The sequence below is a fragment of the Helianthus annuus genome, chromosome 15 (assembly GCF_002127325.2).
Source record: "Helianthus annuus cultivar XRQ/B chromosome 15, HanXRQr2.0-SUNRISE, whole genome shotgun sequence".
NCBI classification, from domain to species: domain Eukaryota; kingdom Viridiplantae; phylum Streptophyta; class Magnoliopsida; order Asterales; family Asteraceae; genus Helianthus; species Helianthus annuus.
In genome coordinates, this window is record NC_035447.2 from 43,035,295 (window position 1) to 43,062,648 (window position 27,354).

General features: G+C 38.1%; 5 protein-coding genes across 5 annotated transcripts; 2 read left to right on the forward strand and 3 right to left on the reverse strand.

Moving 5' to 3' along the window:
- Positions 1–2,636: 2,636 nt before the first annotated feature.
- LOC110911384 (probable serine/threonine-protein kinase PBL3) lies at positions 2,637–9,734 on the forward strand. Its single transcript, XM_022155991.2, has 4 exons — positions 2,637–2,881; positions 3,400–3,535; positions 4,098–4,234; positions 9,177–9,734. Exons 1-4 carry the CDS (start codon positions 2,696–2,698, stop codon positions 9,717–9,719), a joined length of 1,002 nt encoding a protein of 333 aa, XP_022011683.1. The 5' UTR covers positions 2,637–2,695; the 3' UTR covers positions 9,720–9,734.
- Positions 9,735–12,968: 3,234 nt separating this feature from the next.
- LOC110913589 lies at positions 12,969–13,367 on the reverse strand. The gene has a single exon (XM_022158412.1). It carries the CDS (start codon positions 13,365–13,367, stop codon positions 12,969–12,971), a length of 399 nt encoding a protein of 132 aa, XP_022014104.1.
- Positions 13,368–17,142: 3,775 nt separating this feature from the next.
- On the forward strand, positions 17,143–17,934 carry LOC110913590. The gene has a single exon (XM_022158413.1). The coding sequence runs from the start codon at positions 17,143–17,145 to the stop codon at positions 17,932–17,934; it is 792 nt and encodes a 263-aa protein (XP_022014105.1).
- A 4,825-nt stretch (positions 17,935–22,759) lies between these two features.
- LOC110913591 (coatomer subunit epsilon-2-like) lies at positions 22,760–23,305 on the reverse strand. The gene is made up of 2 exons (XM_022158414.2): positions 23,035–23,305; positions 22,760–22,885 (listed from the first exon to the last, which is right to left on the reverse strand). Exons 1-2 carry the CDS (start codon positions 23,197–23,199, stop codon positions 22,760–22,762), a joined length of 291 nt encoding a protein of 96 aa, XP_022014106.1. The 5' UTR covers positions 23,200–23,305.
- Positions 23,306–23,806: 501 nt separating this feature from the next.
- LOC110911383 (probable zinc transporter 10) lies at positions 23,807–25,395 on the reverse strand. The gene is made up of 3 exons (XM_022155990.2): positions 24,796–25,395; positions 24,539–24,688; positions 23,807–24,228 (listed from the first exon to the last, which is right to left on the reverse strand). Exons 1-3 carry the CDS (start codon positions 25,387–25,389, stop codon positions 23,923–23,925), a joined length of 1,050 nt encoding a protein of 349 aa, XP_022011682.1. The 5' UTR covers positions 25,390–25,395; the 3' UTR covers positions 23,807–23,922.
- Positions 25,396–27,354: the final 1,959 nt, after the last annotated feature.

Sequence of the window (27,354 nt, forward strand, 5' to 3'; positions counted from 1 at the left end):
CCCCAGGAAAACCAGTGAACGATACAGCTTACCTAGCTTCCTCAGTGAGTGGGTACCAAATTTCAGGATGAAATTTCTTTTAAGTTGGGGATAATGTGACAACTCGAATTTCCAAGATTTCTATTTCGCATTTATTGCACGTTCATTTATTGTTTAGTTGTTTATTTGCACAATTAGTTGCTATGGAATTGTATACGCTTTGATGCAATGAATTGTATTGTGTGATTGTGCATGATTGTTTGTTAAATATTGAAAGACTTGACAAATATATAAACTTGGTGGTGAAACTGTGAAATTGATGTGAGATGGTGTACTATTGTAAAATATAATACTTGAGGATGTAGAGGGAAATTAGTGAAATCCTAGTAATACTTAACCCTAAATCATTCACTAAACCCCCACACTAAAATCCAAGCACGTACTTTCACTTCTTTGGTTCTCTCTGGCAATCATCACCATCATCATTGGCAAGCTATTCATCACTTTCGATTTCACATTTCTCTAGAATCAACACAAGGTAAATGATTATTGTTTATTGATTGCTTGGTTCTTATCAATTCTTGATTCTTGATTATGTGTTCATGAAAACCCTAGTTCCTCATATAATATTCTGTGATTTTGATTTGATTCTGGATAATTGCGATTATGATGATGATTAGTTGCACGCTCGATAGATTATTCTTGTGATGATTGTTGTTGTTAAGCATAGGCTGATTGATTATGATTCTGCTGTCAATATGTATGAAATTAGGGTTAGAAACCAAGAAACGTAACTACTTTAATCACAAAGAACGTATAATGTTTGTCTGACCTTTCTTCTTGTTATGCACTGTCCGAATTTTAAAACTAAAGAAAATAGTCTGAGTTTTGAATGATGCTTGTAGTCCGAACTTTAGATGGTGTGCATAGAATCCGAGTTTTACATGTTGATAGGTCCGAACTCTTTAACACAAGCATGTCCGATCTTTTTGTAACATGATAAGTCCGAGTTTCAGGATATATTGTGTCCGAGTTTTTTTTATGATGTGCCTAAGAGTTCGATGTTTGCATATATGAGTAACCTGATGTCCGAGTTTTGCTTGTGTGGTCCGACCTTTATGATGTGTTGTGTTGATGTCCGAGTTTTGACACAAGACATGGGGTCCGAGTTTCATGAGAAACCCCCATGTCCGACCTTTGAACCCCCACCCCCTTTGGTCCGAATTTTGAACCCCAAACCCCCTCACATGGTCCGACTTTTAATCCCCATGTGCTAGTCCGACTTTTAAACAGGGGAAACCCCCCCCCCCAACACTTGTCCGAGCTTTTAAGAAGGGCAAGGCCCTGTCTATTTTGTGTATGATTAATATGAGGCCATGTATTGTATGTTAATTTATGATTGGATCTGTTAGATGTGTATGCTACTGTGTTTAGCCACAAACTCTGATTTAAGCTTGATAACGATGTTAATAGGTTAAGTATGTTAACGTTGGCAATTAGGTTAAATATCCACGATAGATTAAACAGTGAAAATCAAAGACGTGACGCATGAATTATGTGAATACGATTAACTGTTTACGTGATGTATGATTCTATATAATCGCATGATACTGAATGCAACTGTATGATCCCGTATGTATGAACATTCGATGTGATATCAGACTGTACACAATAAGCACACAAAACACAGTTGCTTGATTACCAATGACTCGCAAACCCTAATTGGATACAAACACTTATATCATATCATGTGCAATATATCCTAGGTCGTGTGTAACGGACTTAGACATTTGATAAACCCTAGAGCATAGCATACCGAGCAAACCAAGGTGAGTTCACACTCTTACTAAGGCATGGGATTCCCGGGGAATAGGGAATGGGTTGAATGATGGAATTGAACAATTACGCGTACACATACGGTTACTAGACTATCTACCATGGTCCTCGGGTTAAGCAGGACACTTACGTAAAACCTACGTAAACAGGAATATGCTACTGTCTTCCGGAGTCAGGAAGGACACTTACGTAAAACCTACGTAAACAATAACATGCTACTGTCTTCCGGAGTCAGGAAGGACACTTACGTAAAACCTACGTAAACCCCACGCGTACCACTGTCCTCGGGTACAGAAGGACACTTACGTAAAACCTACGTAAAGCTTGTACGTACTACTGTTCTCGGTTGTGAAGAACACTTATGGTTACCAATAGTCTAGTGGATATACAACATGGGAAGCCCCCACCAATAGAACGTACTATCGGCCCAGTAGAGCCACATGTTACAAACGAACTTACTGTTACGCATTTACTTTCTGTGAACTCGCTCAACTAGTTGTTGATCCTCTGTTACATGCCTTGCAGGTCGTTAGATACATGGAGCTTGCACAGGGAGGAGCAGGTCGTTGTGGAGCATGGATTATGAATGCTTAATTAAACACTTATGAGAGTTCATATATTCTTATTATGTTGGGTTTATTTACATGCTTCCGCTACTTAAACAAAGTTTGGTTTTGAACATCAATCATGTCGTGATGAATTACATTATCTACTTTTATTATTAAATGCTGTGTTCGATATGATTGGTGGCTTGATCCTGGTCGGTCACGCTCTCAAGCGGTGGTATTCCGCAGGTGGATTTTGGGGGTGTGACAGCGTTAGTACACCACGATCCGAAGGAGAGGTATTATCATCTTCAAACTTGAAGCCCTTCTCCTTCATGGAGTTAATGAACGCCACGCGAAACTTTAGACCCGACAGTCTGCTAGGAGAAGGAGGGTTCGGGTACGTTTTCAAAGGATGGATTGATGAACTCACTCGTTTGGCTACGAAGCCCGGGTCTGGAATGGCGATTGCTGTCAAAAAGCTTAAACCGGAAGGTTTTCAAGGCCACAAAGAATGGCTGGTATGCATCTTTTCATTTTGTTATCACCTAAACTCATTTGCCAAATGTTGGGCTTCTAAATGGGTCGTATTCGTGGGTTGTTGGGTCAAACTTGACACTAACCTGAAAATTTTACACGAACCTGAACACACACGAGTAATCAATGGTTGACTTGAACATGACCCGTTTAGCTTGAATTTTTCTTTTCACGTATTAATACTCTATATTTTTTAATTTACTTGTTATTTTTAAACGTTTTGATTTTGGCATAGATATATCCAAATAGTTTAGTTTTTTACAAAAACACATTTTAAAATAAATAAATAAATAAACTGGTTAAATGGGTCACCCTGCGAACCTGTCGGGTTGACACAAACACGACCCCTTTAGCTAAACGTGTTAGTAGGTGGACTTAAACACTGACCCGGATCTTTTTAGACTAAACCTAAACCCACGAATTTCGTGTTTGGTTCGTGTCGTGTCTAAAGTCACACCCTTACCAAAATGTTTGATGAATGCTGATGGTTCGTTGTTTGCAGACAGAAGTAACTTACCTTAGTCAGCTGCATCATCCGAATCTGGTGAAACTTATTGGCTACTGTTCAGAGGGTCATAACCGGCTTTTGGTTTATGAGTACATGCCTAAAGGAAGCTTGGAGAATCATCTTTTTAGAAGTAAGTTTTCATGCTTTTATATCTTCTTATATATTTTTATTATTTAACTAGGTGTGTAAATAACTGAACGTTCAGTGAACCGTTCTCTGGGAAGTTCATTCATGAACATAATTTTTTGTTCCTTCAGTTAAACAAACTAACATGAACACATGGCTCTAGTTGTTTACGTTCTTGAACATTTGTTTGTGTTAGTACACTTATGTTCGTTTACGTATTTTTTTGAATTTGTTTGTTAGTAATAAGTAATACCAATTGCCTATTTTTTTTTGAAATAGTTGTTTACTTTTCATTTGTGTTCATCTATATTTTTGTGTCCGTTTATACTCTTTGTGTTGGTTTGTGTATGCTCGTTTAAACATAAATGAACGAACATAGCACGTTCATTTCCTTAACGAATGGACACAAACAAGAAATTCCGTTCATTTAAGTGTTCCTATTCGTACGTTTGTTCGGTTAAAGTTAAACGGACGAACACAAACAAGCCTCCACCCGTGTGGGTTCAATTCGTTTACAGGCTTAGTTTTATTTCAAATCATTAACGTTATTTTTTTTAAATTTACAGAGGGTCCTCAACCACTTCCATGGGCGACAAGACTCAAAGTGGCAATAGGTGCTGCAAGAGGCCTAGCTTTCCTTCATGATGCTAAAGACCAAATTATATATCGCGATTTCAAGGCTTCGAACATCCTTCTTGATGCGGTAAGTATGAGAATTTGAGAATAGTTAAATGTGTGTATTGGTTTCTGTGACTATTACAACAATTTACAACAAATATATATAAAGGAAAATACATCTATACATTTAATACATAGTAGGGAATTGTGGAAATAAAAAGAGTAGTAATGTTGACTGCATGATTTGCTCCTTGAGATTGGGTAACTTATTGACTGCATGATTTGCTCTTTGAGATTGGGTAACAGCTTGACTATATTAATTATGATCTACATTCCTTATACGCCCACGCAAGATGGAGGATCCGTCGGATACGCCAATCTTGGATCTATTACGAAGAAATGGTGCTCTCGTTAGTGGTTTAGTGAGCATATCCACTAATTGATCTTGAGAGCTAACATGAAGCACCCGTAGCTGCCCGGCCGCAATTTGTTTTCTAACAAAGTGATAATCAAGTGCTACATGTTTCATCCGCGAATGATATACTGGATTGGCGCAAAGATAGGTAGCACCGGAGTTGTCACAAAACAAGGTTGGAGTTGCCTTTGTAGTAAGACCGAGTTCATGCAATAAATTCTTAGTCCATGTGATTTCCGCTGCGGCGTTGGCTAGAGCTTTATATTCAGCTTTGGTTGAGGAGCGTGAAACTGACTTTTGACGAGTAGACTTCCACGAAATAATATTAGTGCCTAGGTAAAGCATGTAGGCAGTAGTAGACCAACCAGCATCATGTACACCGCCCCAATCCGAATCTGAGAAAGCCGAGAGATCGAGCGAGGAATTTCGGTTTAGGAAGAGACCATGATGAATTGTGCCTTTAAGATAACGCAGAACACGTTTTAGAGCTTGCCAATGTGTTTGACGTGGGTGATGCATAAATCTGGAGAGTTTGTTAATGGCAAAGGAAATATCTGGGCGAGTGAATGCTAGATATTGAAGTGATCCTACGAGTTTTCAATATGGTGTTTCATCGACCGTAGGGGAAGAGTCAGATTCAGTGGCACTGAGTGGGGTAGCAACATCTTTTGATGTAAAATATCTTGGATGTAGCGATGTTGTGATAGAAAGAGACCATTTGGGGTGGGAATCACTTCAACACCAAGAAAATGATGAAGCATGCCAAGATCCTTGATAGAGAATTTGCGGCTTAGAGCCTCGATAAAGTGATCAAGGAACTTTGAGTTGTTGCCCGTAAGAACGATATCATCAACATAAACCATGAAGTAGCAGGTGATATCTTGATGTTTGTAGGTAAAAAGAGAGGCATCGGCGAGGGATTTTCGAAATCCAAAGTGAAGCAGAAAGTTTGCAAGTTCAATATACCAAGCACGTGGTGCTTGTTTTAAGCCGTACAACGATTTCTTGAGCTTACAAACATGATTAGGGTATTGTGGATTAACATAGCCTGGTGGTTGAATCATGTAGACATCTTCATGGAGTGTGCCATGAAGGAAAGCATTATTAACATCTAATTGACGCAGTGGCCAATTTTTGGTGAGTGCGATGGAGAGGATGGTTCGAATGGTATTGGTTTGGTGACGGGACTAAAGGTATCGAAGTAGTCCTTACCATGTTGTTCATGTTGTTGGAGGAACCCTTTTGCAACAAGGCGGGCTTTGTATTTTTCAATGGAGCCATCTGGATTGCGTTTAATTCTAAAGACCCATTTGCACCCAATGGGTTTATCAGGTGTAGCAGGAACAAGTTCCCATGTTTGGTTTTGAAGCAATGCATTGAACTCGGAGTCCATAGCAGCACGCCAGTGGGGGTCTTTAGATGCTTGGTTGTGAGTAGTGGGTTCAAGAGTGGGTGGGAGAGGGTGGAGAGTAGTGTTGTTAGTATGATGAGAATTGTAATATTTTGGATTCGGTTTACGAATTCTTTGTGGCTGAGAGGGAGCAGGAGAAGAAGAATTGGTTTCGGTTGTGGAAGTAGCGGCTGTAGAGGGTGATGGTTGGCTATCAGCTGGGGTTTGATTGTAATCGGCCGGAGTAGGATTGGATAAAGATTGGATGTCGGCATTTGGTAAGGAATTAGCTGGGATGGAATTTGATGAAGATTGGGTGTCGGCATGAAGGGGAGGAGAGTCGGGTGGTGATGTGGTAGTATGGGAATTGGAAGTGGAGTTCGATGTGAGAGAATTTGAAATTGGTTGGCTGAAAGGCGACACGGGATTAGGAGGATTAGTGGTAGTGTGTGAAGGGTTGGTTATTGGATTAGAGAAGTGCATGGAAGGGGAAGTGGTATTAGGAGGAGTCGTTGAGTTGTTATAAACAGTGTGAATGGAGGTGGTAGGAGTGGGTAGAGGAGTTGGATCATTAGCTTGAGTTTTAAATGGGAACATATGATCAACAAATTCAACATGACGAGAGTGGTATAAATGTTGAGAAGATGGGTCATAGCACTTATAGGCGGATTTGGAGGATGAGTAACCAAGAAAAATACATTTGGAGGAACGATTGTGAAGTTTCGATTTGGCATAAGGACGGAGCCATGGAAAACACAAACAACCGAAGGGTTTGAGTTTTGTGTAGGTAGGTGATGTTTTGTGTAATTTTTCAAAGGGCGATAAAAAATTTAGAATTTTGGTTGGAAGACGATTGATAAGGTGGACCGCGGTTTGAAATGCATGAGACCAAAACGTGAGAGGTAGATTAGCATGTGAAAGGAGTGATAGACCGGTTTCAACAATATGTCGATGTCGGCGTTCTGCGACTCCATTTTGTTCCGGGGTGTGGGGAGGGGTAGTGAAGTGAGAAATGCCATTTCGTTGAAAATAAGAAGCAAGTCCTATATATTCGCCTCCATTATCCGAAAAAATTGACACTAGTGGTGTACGGAAAAAATTTTCAACCAGTGTTTTAAATTGTGGAAACAATATAGAAACGTCTGATTTCTTTTTAATTGGGTAAAGCCAATTGTACTTAGAGTAAAAATCAACAAAAAGTACATAGTAGGAATAACCATCATTTGAAGTTTGAACCGGTCCCCAAACATCCGTATAAACAAGTTCAAGAGGTTTGGATGCAATAAAAGAGTTTTCACCGAAAGGTAATTTATGACTTTTATTCAACGAACATGCATCACAATGAAAAGAACTAGCGGACGTATTATTGTAAACAAGTCCTAATTTATTTAGAAGACGCTTTAGAACTTGAATGGATGGGTGTCCAAATATGTGATGCCACGAAAGGAGAGAGGTAGGTGTCTTGATGCTTGAATGAACTTGTATAGGAGGATGTGGAGGATTGGATGTTGCATAGTAGACATCATTAACGTTCACTCCCCGCATTAGGTGCGCCCCCGTGCGAAGATCCTTAACCAAAAAATGAAATGGAAAGAATTCAACAGAAACTTGGTTAGTTTTGCAAAGTTTAGCAACCGAAATAAGACGATTACGTAGTTTTGGAACGAGCAGTACATTTTGAAGTAGTAAAGAACGAGATGATGTAGGAATAGAAGAGTGACCAATGTGAGAAATGGAAAGGGTATTACCGTTACCTAGGACGATCTCATCGGGCCCCCCGTATTCGGAGAGGTTGTGCATGAAGGCTTGGTTGGGTGCGGCATGATCGGTGGCGCCGGTATCAAACGTTAGTGAGGATGAGGAGCTTGCCATAGATGAGTTTACTTGAGGATTTGAAGATGATGCCGATGCAATGGTGATATTGTTGTTCTGTAAAAAACGTGCTAACTTCCTGCACTCTTTAGTATCATGACCGGGAATATTGCAATATTGACAAAAAAACGAGTTACGGTTACCGCGCGAAAAGTTGTTTGGTCCACCGGTTTGTCCTTGGGCCTTGTTGTACCTTGATCCATAGTTATTGGGCCTGTTAGAAACTCTGGCTTCATTACCAGACCTGAAAGAGTGCCGCCCTCCTTGCCTCTGTGTTTGATTCACGGTAGAAATGGCAGGAGTTGGGTGGGAGGAAAACAAGGTCCTTTCATGATCTACTAACTTGTCGTACATATCAGTAAAAGTCATTGGTGTGTCTCGCATCTTGGTGGCAGCAGTGATGTGTTTATAGTCATCTCCTAGGTGGGCAATGCTGTGAACAATTAAGTCTTCGTCTTTGATGGGGCTCTGAGCAAAGGCCAATTCGTCTGCAATTGCTTTCATCTCGTTAAGGAACTGAGCAATCGGTTTGTCACCTTTGCTGTGGGTGGCGAGTTGTGTTTTTAGGGAGATTACCCGTGACCTGGATGTACTGGCGTAGGTTTCAGTGAGCCGCTTAAAGAATTCATGAGAGGTAGCGGCGGAGGAGACAATCGCCTGGACAAGATCGGAGCAGCTGCCAAGAAGGGCTCTGAGAAGTATCTGGTCTTGCCGGTGCCAGAGACGGTAGGCTGGATTTGTTTTGCTGTCTAATTCTTTCGGTGGTGATGAGGTGAGTCTGTCAACAAACTGATCGAGGTCAAGTCCAACCAGTGTGGACATAACCTGTTTACGCCATGTCGGGAAGTTGCTTCCGGTGAGTTTAATCGGAAAATTTGTGGCTGTGGATAGGGGGATGACTGTGTTGGATGTTGTCATTAGAGCAGGTTTCGAAAAAAAAGAGGAAAAAAATGATGACAGGATCGAAATTCTCAGAGGAGAGTGTGAGCTCTTGATACCATATGAGAATTTGAGAATAGTTAAATTTGTGTATTGGTTTCTGTGACTATTACAACAATTTACAGCAAATATATATAAAGGAAAATACATCTATACATTTAATACATAGGAGGGAATTGTGGAAATAAAAAGAGTAGTAATGTTGACTGCATGATTTGCTCCTTGAGATTGGGTAACGTATTGACTGCATGATTTGCTCTTTGAGATTGGGTAACAGCTTGACTATATTAATTATGATCTACATTCCTTATAGTAAGCTTATTAAAAAAAGCTCACTTTTGTTAAACAAGTTGCTTGATTACTGTGACTTGTGAAGTCCTAAATTCTAGTTATAATGCTTTCTTGATACAGGACTTTAACGCAAAACTAACCGATTTTGGATTAGCTAAAGCAGGGCCGACAGGTGATAAGACTCACGTGTCGACTCAAGTGATGGGTACACACGGGTACGCGGCCCCAGAATACGTTGCCACAGGTCGGTTAACAGCAAAGAGTGACGTACACAGCTTTGGGGTTGTTTTACTAGAACTACTATCAGGTCGCCGTGCAGTAGATAAAGGAAAAGTTGGTGTCGAGCAAGATCTTGTCGATTGGACAAAACCGTATCTAGGAGATAAACGAAAGTTGTTTAGGATCATGGATACTAGATTGGAAGGACAGTACCCTCAAAAGGGTGCCTACACTGCAGCGACACTTGCTTCACAATGTCTTAACAAAGAACCGAAAGCCAGACCGCGAATGTCTGAAATTTTAGCCAGTCTAGAAGAGCTTCAAGACGCTAAAAATGCTTCAAAAGATCACCGAACATTGTCTAGTCCAGTTCCTAGATCACCGGTGGGTCATCATCGTCAACGACGTTCAACACCCACGGCATCTCCGTTACCGACGCCGTGACAAAGTACCAGTCAAGTTAGATGATAAACAAACAAACATAAGTTTTACATGAGTTTTGTTGTTTGTATGTATGTATGTATGTATGTATGTATATGATGGTGTTTTAGTATCTCCCACTTGTATTGTATTAGAATCTTATATTGTCACTATATTAGTCAAGTAACAAGCATTGGCATTTATTTTTAAATGTTTTTGTAGTCTTTGAAGTAGCTAGTATTGGCATCTTAGATGATATCCCATTTATGGACCCCTAGATCTTAAATTCATTGGGGTTTTAATGTGCCGTATTCACGGATTCGAGCCGGCTCGAGCTCGAATTTCAAATCGAGCTGAGATTTGAGGCTCGAGCTCGACTCGATTAGAATTCGAGCTAGCTTGGCTCGGCTCGATCTAGCTCGAACTAACAAAAAAACCGTAAAATTTACTACTTAAAAAGCCCTTAAAAATGAATTTCTTCATAGACTAAGGGCCATAACTGTCATTTAATTTAAATATATTCGCTAAATATGCAAGTATAAATAGTTAATTCACTTTGTACATTGTCTTTACCTTCTTTTATAGGGGAAATACTCCCTTAGTTTTGGTTTTCTAAGCGATGTGGGACCAAAAAATGAAGGATATAAACCTTATCGAGCCAGCTCACGAGCTCACGAGCCGAGCCAGACCAAGCTCGAGCTCGGCTCGTTTACAAACCGAGCCGAGGCTCGTTAACAACCGCGCCAATTTCGAGCCGAGCTTTCTTCGAGTTTTTTTCGAGCGAGCTGCGAACCACGGGTTTTTTGAACACCCCTAGGCCCAACTTGAAAATTGTGTTAAGAGGTATGAAGCGGAATACAACACAAATTGCATAAATATCATAGCTATTACCATACTATAAATTAATAACATTGTTATACTATATAGTGTTGTAATCCACGCATAGGGAGTTTTTCAAAAAAAAAAAAAATAATAATAATAATTGACTTTTTACTTTAAACCCAAAGGTTTTCATCTTTTCTATTTTAACCCCTTTGATTATTTTACATTTGACCCAAATCTTTTACTTTTTGCAATTTAACCCCAATTTTTTTTTTGTTAACCATGGGTCACCATACTTTTCATATTTCCCAAATTTTTCGTTTTACGTTTCCTTTTAAATTTTGCGAGTTAACACGTCACAACATACGTGTGAGGTTCAACGTTTTTTCGTCTATTTTTCCCGTTTGACAGACCCATCGCAACGCGTCTATTTTTCCCAGTTTGATAGATTCGTAGCAACGTGCGAGTCGTAGATCGACTTAGTTATTTTTTTCTACGTTTTTACGTTTCGGTCTAATTTCTTCGCATTAACACGCCGCAACGAGCGTGCGTGGTTCAACATTTTTACGTCTGCTTTTTGTTCGGTGTTTTCTTTCTTTTTATTTATTTTATTTTTACGAGTTTTTCTGATGTTGGTGGTCGTTGGTAGTGGTGTGGCATTGGTGCTACTTGGCACGGTTTTACGAACGTTTTAAACATATTAATTTTTTTACTAATAGTTTGTTTCGAATTTACCCTATACTTCCTTTACTTAAAAAACAAATTATTTACGTGCATATTTTTATGTACGTGTCTGCATAAATTTGATTTCCTCTACGTTTTGACGTAAATATTTTCCGGAAACGAGTTAACTCAAATATTATACATTTTCTTTTAAAAAATCATTTTTACGTGCATATTTTTATGTACATTTTGGTATAAATTAGAGTTAGTCAACGATTCGACGTAAACTTTTTTGGGAAACGAGTCAGGTCAATATGTTTTCGTCCTTATTTTATGGATGTTTCCTTTTTTTCCAAAAGCTCTAATTAGTCGCTTTTAATTACACGTGTCAGCTTTTTCTTTTATACCCGTTACATTTTCTATGTATGAGTCGGGTCACATACATGTGTTAGTTTTTTCTTTTATACCCGTTACGTTTTCTATGTACGAGTCGGGTCACATATAATATGTTATGATTGTACGTTATAAACTCGATTTACTTTACGTTTTGATACAATCGTAATGCTTATATAGGTTATATTGAGTTCAATTGAATACGTCGAAATCCGTGTTTTCATAGGATTAACGCATCGCATAACGATTGAACTAACCGATTCGATGTTTGTGATGTACCCGCGCCGCAACGCGCACGGGTCTTGTTACTATTTATTGTTAAATAATAGCTTTTAGTATAATGATATACTAGCTTACAACCCCGTGTATTACACGGGTTGAATGACGAAAAATGTAAATTATAAAGTTGTATATAATCCTTATTAATGAAATGACTTATTTAGATAAATTAGTAAAACAAAAGAACAATTATATTTTCGTTAATTGTACATGTGATTTGATACTTTATTAGTAATTATTGTTTATATCCAAATAATATATTTCATCTTAACAAATATATATGGTTAGAGTAAAATGAAAACTTGTACGAGTTGTGAGAACTTAGAGAACTCAACCTTACAAAAGGTTTTTTGAATTTTTTTACAGAGAGTGTGAATGAGCGTTTAGAGACTCGGGGCGTTAAACTTTTTGATTTTGGATTCAAGTGGTTAAAACCATTAAAACACAGGGACTCAAAAATTAATTTACTATTAATTAAATTTGAAATTATACGTTTGATCTCTAACTATATTAAATAATATTATACTTATTATATTATTTAATACATTTATATCTGTTACAGATAATTATTACTTAAATTTGAATTTATATGTTTATCTCTAACTATATTAATTAATATTATATTATATTTTGTGTAAAAAAATTAATATGTAATACTATTATTAAAAGGGAGGAGGCACCAGAGAGTGACACGTGTACAAAAAGGTTTTCATTATTATTATTATTGTTGTTGTTGTTGTTGTTGTTGTTATATAAGATACTTAAATAATATTATTCTACACCTTTTTAATGTTAATGTTAGTTTGCTAAGGGTGAAAGGAGTGGTTAGATACTTTGAATAGGTAAACTCACAAAACACCCAATCAAACAGTGTCACGTCATTTTACCTATTTTGTTTATCTATTGCTCAAAAACGTTGACGGTGGTTAGACATTTGGAATAGGTAAACTATTTTTTTATTTTTTATTTTTTAAACTAGTATATTTAATATTTAAACATCTATTTTAACATAATAAATGTAGAATAAATTAAAAATAACATTACATTAAATTAAAAACAACAAAAATTACAGTAAATTAAAAAAATTAAAATTACATTAAATTGAAATAAATTAAACTAGTCTTCGTCGGAATCGACCAACAGGTGAGGTAAATCTTGACTTGCGAGATGATTCACGAGATCGTGTTTTAGTCTCCAATGCGTGTCTTCATCCATCAGCTCGTCCAACAGCGTATCGTCTAGAGCGGGCTCGACCGGAGGATCCCGAATGTGTACCGGTGCTATTGCGTTTCCGTCGTCTTTTAAAATCATGTTGTGTAAAATAATACACGTGTACACAACATTCCTATTTTTTCTAATGCTTCTTGCTCGCATCGGCCGACTCAATACACCCCATTTCGACTTCAAAACACAAAAAGCCCGTTCGACGTCTTTTCTTGCCGCCTCGTGTTGCCTCTTGAACTTCTTTTCGTCTCTTCGTGAGGGTATGAGATCGATTTCACAAACACGGACCATGTAGGGTAGATTCCATCCACGGGCAAATAACCACGTTTGTATAAATGATTGTTAACGTAAAATGGACATTTAGGCGCGGTTCCATTTCGCTCCTTTAAAAATAATGGAGATTGTTGTAGTACATTGATATCGTTTTGTGAACCTGGTGGACCGCAAAAAGCATGGCAAAGCCATAAATCTTGAGATGGAACCGCTTCGAGCATAACAGTCGGGTATCGGTGATCTCCTCGCATATACTGGCCTCGATACTCTGTGGGACACATTCGCCAAACGAAATGGGTGCAATCAAGGCTACCGAACATACCTGGAAGGTGATGTTTTTCCTCATGAGCTTCGTATAAAAGTGCCATGTCGTGGCTTGTCGGTGTACGTAAGAACTCCGGAGCGTATATTTCCATGTCGCAAAAATATTCTAGGCACTCGCGGGAAGTTCTTTCGGCCATATGCAACTACCCGTCGTTCTCGTCTGGAGTGCTACCAGTTGCGAGCTGTTTAATAGCCGATGTAACCTTTAGCAACGGCGTAAAGCCCTTCATAAACCTCGCGCATCGAAGGCCTCTTGAAACCACGAGTCGTTCGCTTCCACGTCACTCACAATTTTTGGAAACAAACGTTTCGACATACGGAACCTATGCCGAAAAATATCTTCGTTGTATTTCGGATCTTCGACAAAATAATCCGCCATGAGTATCTCACGCCCCACCTCACGTTGACGTTCAATATATCTCCTTCGGTTTGATGTGCCTGTGTCTTGAAGTTCGGCTTCTTCGATGAGATTTTGGAAAAAAAGGATGCTACTATCGGATGATTCGTCGCTAATCGGGTGGAAAAAACAACGGGAGTTCATCTGCCATTTTGTTTTGGAATGATTGGGTAAATGTTTGGTATTTTTGGTTTGGTTTGGGTACGAATTTAAACGTGTTTGGATATGAATTATGTTTGGTATATATAGTTAAATTTTAATTTTTTTTTTTTTTTTTGTTTTGAACGGCTATATAGCTGTTGAATGTCTCCAATAGTCACATCTTTAACATTTGTCGATCGGTATAGCTTCACTGAACCATCAAACATATCGAGCGGTAAAGGGGGTTGGCGGCGGTGTTACCGCTCGGTAAAGGAGTTTACCGCCCCTCTTTACCGCCCACTCCGTTCACCCTAAGATTAATTTCTTTGTTTCATTTATTATTTTAAAACTTTTATTTTTACAATAAACACTTTAACCCATTGAATATTTTACTATTTACAATTTAACCTGTAATGTTATTATTATTCAATAGGTAAAGATAATCCGTTTCCATTTTTATTCTTATTCATAACATACACACATACCTACTTATAATTGCACCATCCAAGTACTAACACCGATGACAACTAACTAAATATATAACACAGCATACGTATTTGTGCGTCCTTAGCTAGTCTAAAGTCTAAACCATAAAATGAAGATAATCCACCTTATTGCCCGCCCGTACAAGTTAACTACATACTACTATAGCATGTTGAATGGATGTAGCTTTGTGACTTTGTCACAAAATTCTTAGTTTTTCAATCCCCATGTTCCAAAGCTGCATCCAACATGATCTTGAGTGTCAATGTTCTATCGTTGTCGCATCACTACCATCGACGATTAAAAAGCAGAGCCGTCCCTATAGGCTTCTAAATCTAGGCAACGGCCTAGGGCCTCCAAAAAATAGGGCCTCCAAATATTTTAAAAATCTTTATATAGCATGTGTATTATGCATTAAACCCAAATAAATAACCGATTTTTAAATAAAAGAGCTTAATTCCAACTCCAACCAATTTGCAATTCGTATTTAATTTAGGTCGCCATCTTTATTTTCACTAACTCTAACATCGCACTTGCCCATTTTGCTCAATTGTGTTGTCGATTGAGGAAAAATTAGACGTGAAATTAATGGTGTCGCAAGGATAATCTAGGTTGTTTAACGGCTATTTTTTATAGTGATCTCTATATATTGCGATTCACTTAATCACTGTTCTCCCTAAGTTCCTAATTGATACTTTGAATCTTTGACTTTTGATATTGTGCTTGCGACTGAGACTTAGAAGGAAAAAAGCAGAACCGGCATTTTCTTTATACCCATTCAAAGGGCCTCACCTCTGTAGTTTGGTTAGGGCCTCCAAAAACGTTGGAACGGGTCTGTTAAAAAGGAAAACATATTATGTAAAAGCACGTTGACAAGAAGGCATAACATCTACCAAATTGTTGAAATTGTGAAAGTAAAGCTTTGAAGCTAAGCCATCAAAACCGTCTACTACTAAATGCTCCAGGGAGGTCCAAGTGCACAAAAAACACTATTGTTTGAAGCAAACTTCCCTTTCCTTTAACCTTATCCTATTATGACCTTTCGTCATAAGGTCCATCAGAGTTTACCTTTCTACAGTAGCTAGCTATGTTCATATTCCCACCACAATTAGCTAATAAACGTTTTTAAAAGATCCTTTAGATATCAACATCATGTGCGAAATCTGATTAAAGTTAATTCAAGTACTGTTTGAATTACCAATCAATTGGACCGGATTGATAATCTTCTTGGTTATTTCATGGTAAACATCATGCGTCATTTTCGATTATAGTTTATTCGATACTGTTTAATTACATTACATATCAATTGGTTTTGGTTGATATCATAAATTGATACCTCACGCTTTCATCGCTACTAAAATCAGGCGTCGGTTCTTCGTGATTAAATTGATCAACTACTGTTAGTGGTGACATAGCCTCTATTGCATTATATGTAAGCTAAGATGGTTGATGAATCTCATAGTACCCAACATATGGAGTCCTAACTGGCTGAGATGTACCCAATTGTGTTGTTCTATAAACACCTGCCGGTGACTTGGTTTTAAGTGTTGGTTACAGGCCCCTCAATACACTAGCTATACACTCAAACAAACTTACGTATGTATGTAGTATATGTGAAGAAGTTGCAGAGGTTCTAAAATGGCTACTGTATTCAATAATCAAAAGACGGTACAAAAGAAATAATGCCAATCTATCCTATTTATAATAAAACAAAACAGCACATGCTAAATTAATTCTAAACAACCCACGTAGAGTTTGCATGCCCCATGACTTTGGATTTCTTCAACAATCCATATTTCTTCTCCCTTTTATTCGGTCAAACCATGACCCAGTTTTCCACAAATAAAACGTGTGGAAAGTATTAAATTAAACCCATCGAACCATTTAGTTCGTGACCTGATCACGTGCCGAACCAATGACCCGCGAACAAACCCGAGTAAACCCAACATTTAGGATGGTTTGGCGGCGGTGGCTGCAATGAGAAATTGTACCATTGGGTTAGCTGCCTACTGAGTATATAATACACGAAATTCTATGCATTGTAGGTGCTGGTTATTAGACCGAGAAACAGAAAATATAAGCTGGATTATGTTACATATTAGAATATATTAGTTAGGGTTATAAGTTTATTATTATTCTTTATTCGTTAACATAAGTAGGGGCGGTTATCATATGTGAAACCCTAGATTTATATACTCTCATATGTATCGTTTATGATTTACCAATTCAGTTAAGAACAATATCGATTCTTTCATCAGAGATATTCAATCTGAAAGTGTGATTCAATCTAACAAAGTGGTATCAGAGCCACCGATCGTCAAATACAAGATCTGCAAATTATTTTTTCTTTCGAGTGTAAAAGCCTAATTTATGCATGGCGACCAACGGGGGAATCCAAACTCAGATTCCAAAGTTACTGGGGCGAATTACTATCATTGGCATATACAAATGAGAGTATTACTAGAATCACAAGAGTTATGGACGATAGTGGAAGAGGGATACTCCGATCTGCCTACAAATGCGTCTGAAAGCGATCAGAATATTGAAAGGGAGAAGATCAAGAAAGATCGGGAAGCGTTACACATAATGTTTCAGGCTGTCAGTGAAACGATATTCGAGCGAGTGGCGACGTGTAAAACTTCAAAGGAAGCGTGGGAAATTCTGCATAAGGCATATAGGGGAGAGAACAGGGTCAAAACGGTAAGGTTACAAACCCTCAGATGTGAATTCGATGCATTAAAAATGAAAGATAGTGAATCTATAGAGGATTATATTAATCGGACAACGGTAATAGTTAATCAACTCCGTTTAAATGAAGAACGGATAGAGGAACAAAGGATTGTAGAAAAATTTTTAAGAAGTTTAACCCGGAAATATGAATCGGTGGTTGTTGCCATAGAAGAATCTAAGGATTTGAACGCAATTTCCACTGAAGAACTCCAGGGAATTTTACAATCACATGAATTACGGTTGAAGCAATATGATGATGCACCAACCAAAAGGCTTTTCAAATACAAAGCAATCAATATGACAGATCAAGACAGTCAAGATCAGAAAACAGTAGCAGAGGACGGAGCAAGGGAAGAGGAAAGTTCAACAGTTCAATACGATGTTTCAATTGTCAAAAATTGGGACATGTGGCACGCTTCTGCAATAAGAGAAGTGAAGATGATAAATCTAATACAGCACTCATACACACTGATGAAACAGAAGACGGGAATGATGAGACTATGTTCATGATATTTAATGTCGAAGAAGTTATTAAAAATGATTGTTGGTATCTTGACAGAGGGTGTAGCAATCACATGACGGGGGATAAGAATATATTTATCACATTAAACGATTCCGAACGGCGTGAAGTAAGAACCGGAGATGATAAGAGATTGGAGGTACTCGGCTGTGGAGAGGTACTGATAAAGGTTAAAGGGGTAGAGAGACGAGTCCCCAATGTGTTTTATGTGGAAGGGTTAAAACACAATCTATTAAGCATAGGTCAATTAATCCAAAAAGGATATGATGTGAGGTTCAACAATCGAGAGTGCACCATTAAAGACTCGTTCAGATCACATATTGGAACGGTAAAGATGACTGGTAACAAGATGTTCCCATTAAACATGAAACAAGACTTAATTCCTCGGGTATGCAATGTAACAACTACAGAAACTTCAGAATTATGGCATCGAAGGTTCGGACACCTGAACTTTAAAACGCTATATGACATGGGTATGAATTCCACAGTGAGAGGGCTACCGAAAATCAACAAGACACACACTGTGTGTGAAGGCTGCATGTTCGGTAAACATGCTAGGAAACCTTTTACCAAGCATGCAACATGGCGTGCAAAGGAGCCATTACAACTTGTTCATTCGGATATATGCGAACCAATGAGAACACTATCAATAGGAGGATGCAAGTATTTTATAACTTTCATAGATGATTTTAGCAGAAAGACGTGGGTATACTTTCTAAAACTCAAATCGGAAGCCTTAACCTACTTCAAGCAATTCAAGGCTCTTGTCGAAAATCAAAGTGACTACAGAATAAAATGTATACGAACAGATAGAGGAGGAGAATATTGTGGTAATGAATTTCAAGAATTACTTAAGAATAGTGGAATTCGCCATCAACTTACCACAAGTTATACACCTCAGCAAAATGGGGTAGCCGAGAGGAAAAACAGAACTCTTATGGAGTTGAGTAGAAGTATGTTAAAGATGAAAGGTTTACCGAATGAGTACTGGGCCGAGGCTATCTCATGTGCAACGTATTTGCTGAACCGAGCAGCAACAAAGAGTGTAACCGACAAGACACCACAAGAAGCTTGGAGTGGAAGAAAGCCTAATGTTGAGCATCTAAGAGTGTTCGGTTGTGTAGCTTATGCCCAGATTCCGAAGCAGCAATGAAGCAAATTGGATAACAAGACTGAAAGAACAATTTTCATCGGATACAACGAAAATAGCAAAGCATATAAGCTTTACAACCCAGCAACGAAGAAAATCATCATAAGCAGAGATGTTGTGTTTAATGAAAACCAACACTGGGTCGTTGACAAAGGGAACCAAGAAACTTCACTGGTAGAAATAAACGTACGAGGTGATGAGACTCTAAATGACGTAGCTGAAGATCAAGATACAACAGTTGAACAACAAGTGACTAAAGATATGAACGGAAATTCAACATCTAGTATTCGGAATGAAGATGCTGATAATAATTACAACGAAGGGGTGAACACATCTGCAGATGTACGTAATGAAGCCGAAGACGGAGACTCATCATCATCTTCTGAGAATGAGGTCATAAGAACTAAGAAGGTAACCGATGTATATCACAAAACCAAACCACTTACAAAGACTCAAGTAGAAGCACTATATGATAAAGAAAGACGCAATTCTAATAATGTGGTGAACTTCGTTCTCTTTGCCGATACGGATCCGACAACGTATGAAGAAGCAAGTAAACAACACAAATGGAAAGAGGCTATGGACAAGGAGATGGATTCTATACTTAAAAATGAAACATGGGGATTGGTTGAACCTCCAAAAGGTCAAGCACCAATAGGGGTAAAATGGATATACAAAACCAAATATGATGAGCATGGGGAGGTGAGCAAACATAAAGCAAGATTGGTGGTGAAAGGTTACAAACAAAAATACGGCATCGATTATCAAGATGTCTTCACCCCAGTAATCAGATTAGATACAGTTAGGCTCGTTTTAGCGTTAGCTGCACATCATGGATGGCATTTACATCAAACGGATGTAAAAACGGCTTTTTTAATGGGAACTTAAATGAACAAGTGTTCATTGAACAACCAGAGGGATACGTTGTCAAAGGTGAAGAAAGAAAAGTATGCAAACTAAAAAAGGCACTCTATGGTTTAAAACAAGCACCGAGGGCTTGGTACAATAGGATATTTCTTGTCTAGCGGATTCAGGAAATGTACTCATGAACATACGTTATTTATCAAGATAACCGAAAAAGCAAGACTCGTAATATGTCTTTATGTTGATGACCAAATTATTGTAAGTGATTCATTAATGATGATAAGCAAGTTTAAGGAGTCAATGAAAAGGGAGTTCGAGATGACGGATATGGGAGTTCTGCATTACTTCCTCGGAATGGAAGTGTTGTGTAAAGACGGAGATATTATGCTTTCACAACATCAATATGCTAGAGGGCTATTGGAAAGATTTAACATGCCACACTGCACGGGTATCTCCACTCCAATGGAATACGGATTACGACTCTCCAAGCAGGACCCTGATGAAGACATAGAACCGAATATCTATAGAAGATTAGTTGGCAGCCTCATGTACTTGACTAATACAAGGCCGGATATTATGTTTGCAGTAAATAAGATTAGTGAGTTTATGGAACAACCAAAGAGAAGTCATTGGGAAGCTGGAAAAAGGATTCTAAGATATATTAAGGGAACAATAAATCAAGGACTAGTGTACTCAAAAGGAAGCAAAGGTTCATTGATCGGGTTCAGTGACAGTGACTATGCGGGGAGCATTGATGATAGTAAAAGCACGTCAGGATACGTTTTCTATCTCGGATCTGGAGTTGTGGCCTGGCAATCAAAGAAGCAGAAGGTGGTGGCTTTGTCATCTACGGAAGCGGGGTATATAGCACTTTCGATGGCTGGATGCCAAGCACTCTGGCTCAAAGGAATCTTAGAAGAATTAGAAGAAAAAATTAAGCTACCACCAGTAATCTACTGTGATAACAAGTCGACAATATGTTTAGCCAAAGACCCGGTGTATCACGGTAAGAGCAAGCACATAAGAATCAAGTACCACTTCATTCGGGATTTGGTCAAGAAGGAACAAATAGAATTATGTTACTGTTCAACTAAGAAGCAAGTAGCAGACATTCTCACTAAAGCCTTGCAGTTCAAGGATTTCCAGCGATTAAAGGAACTTCTTTAGTTTAGAGAAATCCAGCTTAAGGGAGGGTATTAGACCGAGAAACAGAAAATATAAGCTGGATTATGTTACATATTAGAATATATTAGTTAGGGTTATAAGTTTATTATTATTCTTTATTCGTTAACATAAGTAGGGGCGGTTATCATATGTGAAACCCCCAGATTTATATACTCTCATATGTATCGTTTATGATTTACCAATTCAGTTAAGAACAATATCGATTCTTTCGTCAGAGATATTCAATCTGAAAGTGTGATTCAATCTAACACTGGTAGCAAAATGTCATCAGGGTCGCTTTAAAAAGGTGGCCATGACGCGCCGATTTGAGTTGTTTGCATTGGCAATAAAGATGCGGGATTTTAATTTTGTGGTTGCATTTGAATTCTTTGAGATGTAACTAGTGGGTTTATCACATCTGATTTACATACAATATCTTTTGTTAGCAAATGTGGTGGTTAAGTAAAGTACAAGTTGAAGTTTTGCATTGTAGATTATGTGTAGTCACGTTTATGATATTCGTTGGCCTTGATGTGCTTACAGAGGAATCACGAGCAAAAAAGAAGAGAAGATGTGTTTTCTTCGTGAAAAATAGATGGATTGGACTGATCAACAGTTAAAACCCTGCAAATGTGGTTATGAGGCTTGATTTTAAGTAACTTTTTTTTTTTCCAAATTGTTTTGTTAAGAACCTCTTAATTGTCTAACAACAAATTGACCATGTTTGACTGTTGACCTAGCTAATGACTTGGTCAAAACATTTCTTCAACAGGTTTGTGATCCTTGAGTAAAATCAGTGACTTATTTACTTGAGTAAAATCAACACAAATCATTTATTCCTTCTGTATTTGTATATTTTAATGACAGTGGTCTTCATTTTTCCATCCAACATAATTACTCTTTCATCAATTAAGCAAAACTTATTCTTATCTTAGGGATAACTCAAGAAATGAATTAGTGAATTGTCTAAATTGCTTTATTTGTAGTCTAAATTGCTATGATTAATTATTGCTACTATTAGACCACATCAATATTTCAGGATATATTTCTCATTTATTGTAAATATTGTGATATATATTTAGAATAGGTCAAAGTGTAATCTCTATATATGGTCTTGTATTATGCAATAGCAATCAACGATTCTTTACCAATTATCAAGCACAATGTTAGTGTTTCGTTGTTGGTAACATGTTTATATGTTCATACAACTGAAGACCTGGATCCGTTAGTGGCTGCTATAGAGCAGTTGGCTATTGCCTATTGCCGACCATGACGCTGAAGATGCGCATGCCCATGCCAAAATTTGAGTTGGGTCTTCACAACCTCCTGTCACTTCATCATCATCGAATAAATTTAAACAATCGTCAACAACATGTGTTAAAATAGTCATTTCATTTTAAACTAATAAACCTGTTTATTTATCCCAAACACATGATCATTCGTGTAATTTACTCTTAGGTGCTGTTTGTTTTTGCAGACATAAACTGTCTGCAATCTGATTTCATCTGTTCTCATGTCTGCAACTGAAGATGTGGTCTGAAGCTCTGCAAACTGAAAAATATAAGACTGTTTGTTTTTATAAATTAATGATGTCTGCACAAACTTTGTTCGAATACTTTCCCCTCATCCCTTTCATTTTAAATCATAGCACACCAAACACTCTCTGCCTTCTCTCTATACTCCGATGACCGGAGCCATTTTTCGGGCCAGTAGGGCAACACATCCACATATCTAGCATCCATACCACTCACACATTCACAGATCTGAAAAAAACAAAAAACCTAAATCAAAAAATTAGAGATCAAGTCAAAGCTGTTTGTTGAATATCAAAAACAAAAATATTAGATCAAATCAAAGCAAATCAAATCAGCAATTACAACTGATGAACGATGAAATCAAATCAGTAACTTACTTGATAGCTTCCGAGAGCAATGTAGGATCTGTAAATGAGGCAATTGCGTTCGATCGCATCCTCTTTGGAGAGGTTTTGAACATCGCCGCTGTTGATTGCTGCTTGAAATGCTCCGAAGTAGAAGTTGTTTCTCAGTGCGAATAACAGATCTGGTGCTCCCGCCATTGTTAGGTTAGATCTAGGTCGGTGGTGTTAACAGACGTGGAGAGAAGATGATGCACGAGTTGTAGGAGATAAGTGATTTTCTTGTACCCTCTCACACACACACACACGCAAAATAGAGAAATAGAGAGAGTTCAGGAGATGGAGGGGAAGAGAGGAAGAAAAGGTTTTGTGAAGATGTTTGAAGAAAGGGTTACATAGCTTTTTTTTTAAGATGAAAAAAACCATTTTTAGATCTGTTAAAAAAAAGAAAACAAACAGTCTTCAAGGGTATGTCTGCGCGCCTGCAGACATCAGCTCCTTGAAGATGTTAATAATAAAAACCCAATGAGTTTATCATCATATATACTCTTTTCGAACGACAAACACATCCCCTCAAATCCGCCTACCAATTCGTGGGACTCAGACCTGCATTATGTTGATAAAGATAAGCACATCCTGCCACTAGGCTAAGAAGCCATTGGCTTATCATCAAATATATAGAAACCTATTTTAATTCGAATACTTAAAACTTAAAAGTTAAAACCGATCGACTATTACCAACAAAAATCTTAAGACGTGAATCCAAACATTCATAAAAAGCAAAATTTATATTATTAATTGATTCAGATATAAGAATGCGTGTAATTATTTGTAGAGTAATCAAACTTATGGATGTTTATACAGTCAATTAAAAGGACAGACTTTTATGTATCTTGAATTGATGACATGGTGAAAGATCTAGGTTTAAGCCCATTTTGTCATCAAAGACATCCCACCGGCGCCAAGTAAGACGGCTGCATAAGACTTAATTTGAAGCTTAATGCTTCCCTGAAGCTTTGGACCCATGAAATCGGCAGCAAGAAGATCGACCAGTGCCATGTAGATAAGAAGTCCAGCTGATGAAGCGTTGAGTAAACCGACTGTGATTAATGAGCTTGGGCTATTCTCTTTGTATGTCTTCGACAACGCAATCCCAAGAGTGATCCCAAATGGAGTCGTTATTGAGAAGAAAAACGCCATTGCTGCTTTCTTCACAGTCTTGTATTCAGCCTGCCATTGCTTAAATATTTAGTTATATATGTAGTGATAGGGTGGGGTTCTAGAGTGAACACTAATGTATTTGCGAACTGAGTGAACAAATCCTGGCCATTGATCTACACACGTGTATGACCAGGATCTCATCATCAAATCGTAAAATACACTAGTGTATTTCAACATCAAATCCTGGCCACTGATCTACACACATGTATGGCCAGGATTAGTTCACTCAGTTCGCAAGCTACACTAGTGTTCACTCTTGAAGCTAATCCTGTAGTGATATATATCAAATATATAAATATAAATATCATTTTTGTAAGACCTGAAGAATGCAACCACCAAGACCCATGCCTTCAAACATTTGATGGAAACAAAGAGCTGCCACCAATGGCTTTATTGTGCACACATCATTTGAAGCCCCAACTCCAAGTCCAATCACTATCGAGTGAACCACTATTCCAAGTTCAAGAACCTGATGATCAAATTTCAAGTTGTTTTAGTTCTTAAAACAATTGCGTCTTGTGGAAACATATAAAAATCATGTAAATTGTAAAATGTCAATGTTTATTTAAAACGTACCATGGCTACAACACGATAACGAAGAAGTTGTTGTCCTATTGCGCCCTTTTGGTGGCCATGATTGTGTCCATGAAAATGCATTGCACCACCACTTGCAGCCGCCATCTCCTGGTCTCTAGTAACTACTTCACCCCCTTCAGCCGCTATGGCGTTGTTCTTCGATGTATACATGCTTGTAGCCATCGAGTCAACTATGAGTGTGAAAATAGCTGATAACATAGCAACAAAGCCCGTGAATGGAAACTTATGCCACGGGTTATCAGCCAAGCAACTTGATGTCAACATGTCAAAAGAATCAGGCAACACATGCATAAATCCAGTAGCCAAAATGATGCCTGAAGCAAAAGCTTTGACAATCACAAAAAGACTACGGTCTGGGCTAAGGGCGGGGATGGAACGAGTGATTAGAGGTAGACATACCCCGATGATGCTTGTTATTAGGATAGCCGCTATACCAATGATCTTTAAGGGTAAAGCTTTGGATTTGTTATTACAAGGGTTGTTGGTTTCATCTTCACATTGTGCCAAGGCTTTGGTGCATAGAAATGCTATATAGATGATGAAAACTGAGAATAATTTTGAATTGAAAGCCATGTTACTTCAAGATTCTTGATATTTGTTTGCTGGGATGTGTTATGAGTGAAGCTCATGGTGGTTGCTATTTATACATATGTTCGTGGTATCATGTTTGTATATATTAAACATGGATATCCTATAGGCCCCAATGGAACTATTTTAAACATTTATATATTGTTACTTTGGAACGTTATTTGGTCAACTCTTAAGAGCATTTTCCACGACACTCTTTTTGTGTGTGTATATCTATTGTATATTTATATATTCTTAAAGTGAAAGGTCGGTGCGATCGACAAAAGACAAAATTGCCCTCCAGCGCTTCCCCCTTTGTTCTTCACGGTGTTTCATTCTTGGCTTTCAAATAATCAATTACATAATTGCAAACTGCGGCGACGATGACCTTCGATTTCGAGAAGGCGAAACAAGCGACGATAGAGCGATTGAAACAGTGATGGGAAGGGAGAGAGACTCGGTTGGGCGGATCGCGATGGAGGAGGTGGTCTATGGCAAGAGCAATTGTTCGTTGCTAACGGCGTCATCGGCTACAACATACAATCGTTCGAACGAATTTTCGTTTCAGGTTTGCAGGTTTTCTTAGTTTTTTTTTCTAGGGATTTTAGCGCTTCATTATGTTCATATGGATTCTTCATCAATTGAGATCAAGGTTCGTTTCTTCATGTTTTTTTTCGCTTTAGTTTTGCATCTGCATCTTTCTAATTTGCTCCAATCGTGCTATACTGCTATTATGTCTAACTTTATATTGCTGTCTTCTCTTTCTCTGTGTTTTGTGGTGTAACAAGTGAACTGAACTAAGTATAGAACTAATATGGAACTGACATTAGAATACTTTGGTATTTTAGGAATTAACCTTACATGAAGAGATAGTATGGTTGGTTGTGTGAGAATTGAAATGTTACTTTGTTGGAGCCATAAGAAAGATGGAAAAGAAGACAGAAGAGCCTTTGTCTAAAGTAACATGATAAATGAGGTTTAAAGAAAAAGATAAGGATGGGCATCGTTTATGCGGTATGATGTCTGGTAATTTGGGGATAACTAATTGTGACTTGATTGAACTTATGTGGTTTCAGTTGAGTTGAGTTGATCAGTGAATTCGAACACGAATTTTAATTAGGTTTTTGTTGTTGTTTCGTGCAGGAACTGTATAAATCGCAACCAGGGATATGCGGCTCATGAGATTTGCAGAGTATTTGCTTCAGTCAACAGTTCTAAGTTTTCGTGGATGAAAACACTCAAGGTCAAGGAAGCTACTATTGAGAAAATAATAGATGTAAGAACTTTCTCTTTTAAGTTGTTCTAAAATTTTAATGTTTATGATCATGTATCACAGTTAGCTTTTGGATATTTATGTTTTTTTTTATGAATTACAAATATCGGTGGCCTTTGTAAACAAGTTGAAAACAGTGTAAAGCACTTTTTTAGTCTTTTAGTTGGAACTCCAAGTCGAAACATGATGGAGAATATCATTGACTCCATCCTCGGGTAGCGAAGTCGGCATCCGAACCCAAGCAAGCAGCATCTGAGTCCATACCTCCTTAGCCAAGGGGCACGAAACAAGAACATGCTCAATGTCTTCAACATCCATATTGTAGTTAGGACACAACAGCCATGAATAGTGATTAGAATTTTTATTCTTTTGGGTTTGCCATGCGCCGTTATTTAGAACAAAGGGAAGACGGCGCCTACTATGTGACAGGACGTATTTGGGTCCCACTATATGGCGGTTTACGAGAACTTGTGATGGATGAAGCACACAAGTCTCGCTACGCAATACATCCAGGGTCGGATAAGATGTACCACGATCTCAAAACAACATATTGGTGGCCTAGCATGAAAGCCCACATCGCTACTTACGTCGGCAAGTGTTTGACATGTGCAAAGGTCAAAATGGAGTATCAGAAACCAGCGGGCCTACTTCAACAACCCAGGATACCACAGTGGAAATGGGAAGAAATTTCCATGGAT

What these genes read in the sequence shown, in the direction of transcription:
- LOC110913589 (XM_022158412.1), bottom strand. Translation starts at nt 13,367, where the DNA reads ATGGTCCGTGTTTGTGAAATCGATCTCATACCCTCACGAAGAGACGAA.
- LOC110911383 (XM_022155990.2), bottom strand. Translation starts at nt 25,389, where the DNA reads ATGGCTTTCAATTCAAAATTATTCTCAGTTTTCATCATCTATATAGCA. An exon ending in GTTATCGTGTTGTAGCCATG is followed by an intron (nt 24,689 to 24,795) that starts GTACGTTTTAAA and finishes TTTGATCATCAG; the next exon opens with GTTCTTGAACTTGGAATAGT. An exon ending in TTGGTGGTTGCATTCTTCAG is followed by an intron (nt 24,229 to 24,538) that starts GTCTTACAAAAA and finishes AAGCAATGGCAG; the next exon opens with GCTGAATACAAGACTGTGAA.
- LOC110911384 (XM_022155991.2), top strand. Translation starts at nt 2,696, where the DNA reads ATGGAGTTAATGAACGCCACGCGAAACTTTAGACCCGACAGTCTGCTA. An exon ending in AAGGCCACAAAGAATGGCTG is followed by an intron (nt 2,882 to 3,399) that starts GTATGCATCTTT and finishes CGTTGTTTGCAG; the next exon opens with ACAGAAGTAACTTACCTTAG. An exon ending in GGAGAATCATCTTTTTAGAA is followed by an intron (nt 3,536 to 4,097) that starts GTAAGTTTTCAT and finishes TTAAATTTACAG; the next exon opens with AGGGTCCTCAACCACTTCCA.
- LOC110913590 (XM_022158413.1), top strand. Translation starts at nt 17,143, where the DNA reads ATGAGAGTATTACTAGAATCACAAGAGTTATGGACGATAGTGGAAGAG.
- LOC110913591 (XM_022158414.2), bottom strand. Translation starts at nt 23,199, where the DNA reads ATGGCGGGAGCACCAGATCTGTTATTCGCACTGAGAAACAACTTCTAC. An exon ending in TTGCTCTCGGAAGCTATCAA is followed by an intron (nt 22,886 to 23,034) that starts GTAAGTTACTGA and finishes TGTTTTTTTCAG; the next exon opens with ATCTGTGAATGTGTGAGTGG.